This window comes from Tupaia chinensis, unplaced genomic scaffold (genome assembly GCF_000334495.1).
Source record: "Tupaia chinensis unplaced genomic scaffold, TupChi_1.0 Scaffold000387_1, whole genome shotgun sequence".
NCBI lineage: Eukaryota > Metazoa > Chordata > Mammalia > Scandentia > Tupaiidae > Tupaia > Tupaia belangeri.
In genome coordinates this window covers 896860-901471 of record NW_006159889.1, presented here as the reverse complement: position 1 = coordinate 901471, position 4612 = coordinate 896860, and the positions used below count along the sequence as shown (strand labels likewise).

General features: G+C 46.1%; 1 protein-coding gene across 1 annotated transcript in view; it reads right to left on the bottom strand.

Moving 5' to 3' along the window:
• Positions 1-410: 410 nt before the first annotated feature.
• CFAP57 (cilia and flagella associated protein 57) overlaps positions 411-4612 on the bottom strand; it is an 81793-nt gene continuing 77591 nt past the window's right edge. The window contains 1 exon segment of the mRNA XM_027773901.1: positions 411-798. Coding sequence (XP_027629702.1) covers positions 587-798 — 212 coding nt within the window. The 3' untranslated portion in view covers positions 411-586.

Below are 4612 nucleotides of genomic sequence, written 5' to 3'. Positions count from 1 at the left end.
TTGTTATTTTATCCTCGTGTAAGACTGGGGAATTTTTGTAACTTCTCCATGTTTGCTATTTTATCCTCATTTTATCCTTTTTTATCCTGCTTCCTCATTCCTCATGTTTACCGATATGGTGGTCTTCAGGAAGCCTCATATGTGTCATAAAGGAGGAAAATGGAGAGGCTTCATCTGGCCCGACTGAGCTGGCAGAGGCAGCCTGGGGAGAAGCAGGCAGCGGTGATGTCTAACACGGGGCCAAGTGACCCAGAGAAGAAGGGGCTGGCAGGGAGACAGCCCAAACCTGGTGTGATCTCTCAGTGCCAGGACAGGCAGCTGTGGCTTTGGATGGGCTCAAGCCCCCCAAGTTCTCAGGCTCCCCTCTTTTCCTCTCCCACCAGCTAAGCAGGAGCTAGACAAGGTTGTGGGCAAATGTCTTTATTCTGTCTCTAACTCCCCAGAGCGAGAGAAAGAGGTTGGTGGGGTGAGAGCTGCAGGGACTGTAGGCCCCAGCCTGGCTGAGCCTGGCCTTGGGGGGAGGCGGGGCGGGGACGTATGTGGCACTGTGGCACTGTGGCTGCGGTGCAGAGTCGCTCACCAGAGCTCAGGTGCCCGGTATCTCATAGCTCCCCTCTGATTCGAGGGACGGAAGCCGAACTCCAGGCACGTTGTGGAGCCCCGGGACCTGCTCTTGCTCCTGGATCTGGTCTCTCAGGCGCTGGATTTCTAGGCGTTGCATTTCAATGATTCTCCCGGTTTCTTCTTGCTCATTCAGTCTCGTGGTGGGAGTAACACTGGGCATGTCCTTGCTGGGCGCTGTGAAGGACAGAGCAGGACTAATGTGGGCCTGGTCACTGGATGGCTGCAAAGCCATTCTGAATCCAGTCTGTCCTCCCTGCCTCCTCCTGTGGAGAAGACACTTAATTCCAGAGGCCAGGGACGCAGAGAGACTGAGAAACGAAGAATGGTAAGGCAGGTGCTTATCCTGGGCCCCTCGATCCCCTGCCCTGAGGCCCTCTCCAGTGGAGGCTGCTCATGCCCCCATTCCCACACCTTGGCAGGGTGGCACTCTCCTGCCCACCTATGCTGCCTTCCAAACCACCCTCCTCATGTTAAGACCTTGCTCCCAGAGATGCCTCTCTGCCTTCTGGTGCGGCTGCTCACTCATGCTCCTAGAAGTTCCCCCAACCCTGACCCCAACTCTCAGTCATCCTCCACCTCAGGTTTTGCCATTATCCTGGTAGTGTCCAGATCTGCAAGGGTCCATAGCTCTCCTGGCTCCCTGGCCCCACATGCTAGCTTTTCCTAATGATATATTTTAATTTAATTTAATAATTATGACTTACTGTATATTTGAGTCAAATAATTCAATAAAGCACATTACAAATAACAGTAATCTCTTACTCCACATCTCACTCCACTTCTCAATTCTTACAGACAAGAAATTCAATAACTTGATCTATTTTTTTTGTATCTAGTTACACACATTTTTTTGGTAACTACTTACATGACTCTTGGATTCATCATCTTTAGGCATTATCTATTGACTTCTCACTACGAAAGATGAGCATTTAGCTTTTCTTCAGCACCTTTCATGGCTTCATCATACTTCCCAACCTCTCATCTCTCCAATTTCGAGTAAATCAATAGTCGGAATTTTTATCACGATTTACATAGCTGCTGGTCACAACTCAGCTATGTACTTACTATACAGTGACCCATTTTCTTTTTCTGCACAGTAATTTAATTTCCTTGGACTTAACACAATTTTTTTCATTTGCCTGACTTTGCATGTACATATTGTTAATTCAGTCCTAACTCTTTGGTAGTTATATAGGGCACGAGCACTCACAGAGAGAGACAGACGGAACTCCATGGGAGGAGGTAAATGGGTAGAGGGAGAAAATGACGAGGCAAGAATAATGGGAACTGATACTTGCTGAATGTGGGAAATGGATTCATGGGAGTTCAGTAGCCTTCTCCCAGTTTTTGTACATGTTCACAATGGCGATATGAAGAAGCTGGTTATATCATATAGCATCCTGAAGAGATCCCAGTTGAGTATTTTTAGGATGCCTGGGCATATGTGAAACATTTTTTAAAAAAATAATTACTTCTTTAATTTTATTTGCTATAATTATTTATTTTTAAAATTTGATCAGAGACAGAGAGAGAGAGAGAAAGTGAGAAATCAAGCTGCCAGGTCTGGGGCTTGAACCGCAGTTGAATCATGTGGGAGTCTAGCACCCTAACCACCTGCTGGACCTGGTGGCACGTGTGTGTTAGTGCCTAGAATCCCAGGGGAGAGTGGAGGAGAAGGGATTGATTGCAGTGTGGTCATCCTCACCCACCCCTCCCCCCCCGGGGGAGTGATTTCTCGCTTTCTGTCTCTCTGTTTCTCTGGTGAGCACATGCACCCTAGAGCAAAAATCTCTTAAAAAAGACGACCCTCAACTTATGATGGGATTACATCCCAAGAAACCCATTATAAGAAAAAAAAAATGTATACCCTACCAATATAAATGTATGAAAAAATATATTGGGTCATTAAGAAAGTCATGACACCTCTTTCTGCTTTCCTAGGCAAAAATGCGGTATGACTTTTCCGATGACCCAGGATAATCTACCAAATAATCACCATGGCTTAGCCTAGCCTACCTTAACCATGCTCTGAACACTTGGATTGCTACAGTGGGGCAAGATCACCCCACACAAAGACTGTAGTATAATGAAATGTTGACTGCTATACACAGATGGGCATTTTGTAGACACAATGGAGTGTGGAGACCAAACACAATGTCCAAAAAATGCTGGCAACCAGACACTGCAGGGTATGAGTGCTTTACCCTTGTGATTGCATGACTGACTGGGAGCTGCTGCTCACTGCCTCTGTCCAGCATCATGACAGAGTATTGTACCATAGACAGCCAGCCTGGGAAAAGAGCAAACTTCAAAATTCAAGGGGCCAGAAGTAATTAAGGTGCTAGACTCCCACGTGGTCGACTGCAGTTCAAGTCCCAGACCTGATAACCTGAAACTCACACCAGGCACATGTGCATGTGTACCCAAAATCCCAAGAGGAGAATGGAGAAGAAGAGATTGCAGTGTGGCCATCCCTCTGGGGGATGATTTCTTGCTTTCTGTCTCTCTGTGTCTCTCTGTCTCTCAAGTGAACACACGCACCCTATAGCAAATATCGAGACAACAACAAAAAATTCAAAATTCAAAGTATAGTTTCTAGAGAATGCTTGTCAATTTTCACACCATTGTGAAAATGGAAAAATTGTAAGTCAAACCACTGTAACTCAGAGACTGTGTGACCACTGCAACTCAGAGATTGTGTGTGTGTATGTGTGTGTGTGTAACATTTTATATATATTTAATTTTATATAAGACTAACAAGAAGTTGCGGGAACCAGCAGTTAGCGTAATGGCTATGTCGCTGGACTCCCACGTAGTTGACTGCGGTTTGCGTCCCGGACCTGGTGGCTTAAAACTCACGCCGGGCGTGTGTACGTGCGTGCCCAAGATCCCGAGAGGAGAATGGAGGAGAAGGGATTGTGGTGTGACCATCCCCCCTGGGGGGTGATTTCTCGCTTTCTGTCTCTATGTCTCTCTCTGTCTGTCTGGCGAGCGCACGCGCCCTATAGTGAAAACCTCTCCAAAAAGAAAAAAAAAAACAAGTTGCCAAAAATAGTATGGAGAGTTCCTGTGTACCTACACTTCAGCTACCTTCTCCCAGTAATAATATCTTTTTTTAAAAATTTTGCCAGAGGGTGTGTGTGCTTGCCAGAAAGAGAAACAGAGAGAGAGAGAGAGAGAGAAAGCACCCCCTGTAGGGAATGGTCATGCCAGAATCCCTTCTCCTCCATGTCTCCCTCCTTTCGCGATTCTGGGTATGCATGAACACATGCCTGAAGTGGACAGTACCTTATGTAACCATAGCACAGGAGACAACTGCCATTTGAAAGACACAATCTATAGCTGTGGGTTGTTTCAGCTCATCATGGCTCTAAGCTTTGTCCCTGCATGTAAAACACCAGAACACAAAATACTTGAACCATGTTGGCTTAATTTTCTCTCTAGGAGCCAGCAGATGGTGTAATGGTTGCATCACTGAACTCCCACGTAGCTGGCAATGGTTTGAGTCCTGGACCTGGCAGCTTAAAACTCATGCCAGGGATGTGTGCATGCTCCTGAGAAGATAATGGAGAAGAAGGGATTGCGGTGTCGCCATCCCCTTCGGGGGTTGATTTCTCACTTTCTGTCTCTCTGCATCTCTGGCTAGCACATGCGCCCTACAGCAAAAATCTCTCTTAAAAATTGTTTTTTTCTATAGAAATCCTTATACTCTTGGCTTTCATTGATTGTTCAAATAAGAAGTAGATACCTGGGCCAGCTGGTGGTGTGGTGGTTAAGGCAGTTGGATCCCACGTGGCCAATTGCTTGGTTTGAGTCCCAGACCTGGTCGCTTGAAAAACACACCAGGCATATATGTGTGTCGAAAAATCTCGAGAGAATGGAAAAGAAGAGATTACAGTATGGCCATCCTCCCTGAAGGGGATGCTTTCTCACTTTCTCTCTCTCTCCCCATACAAACTAAAAAAAAAAAAAAAAAAAAAAAAGAAAC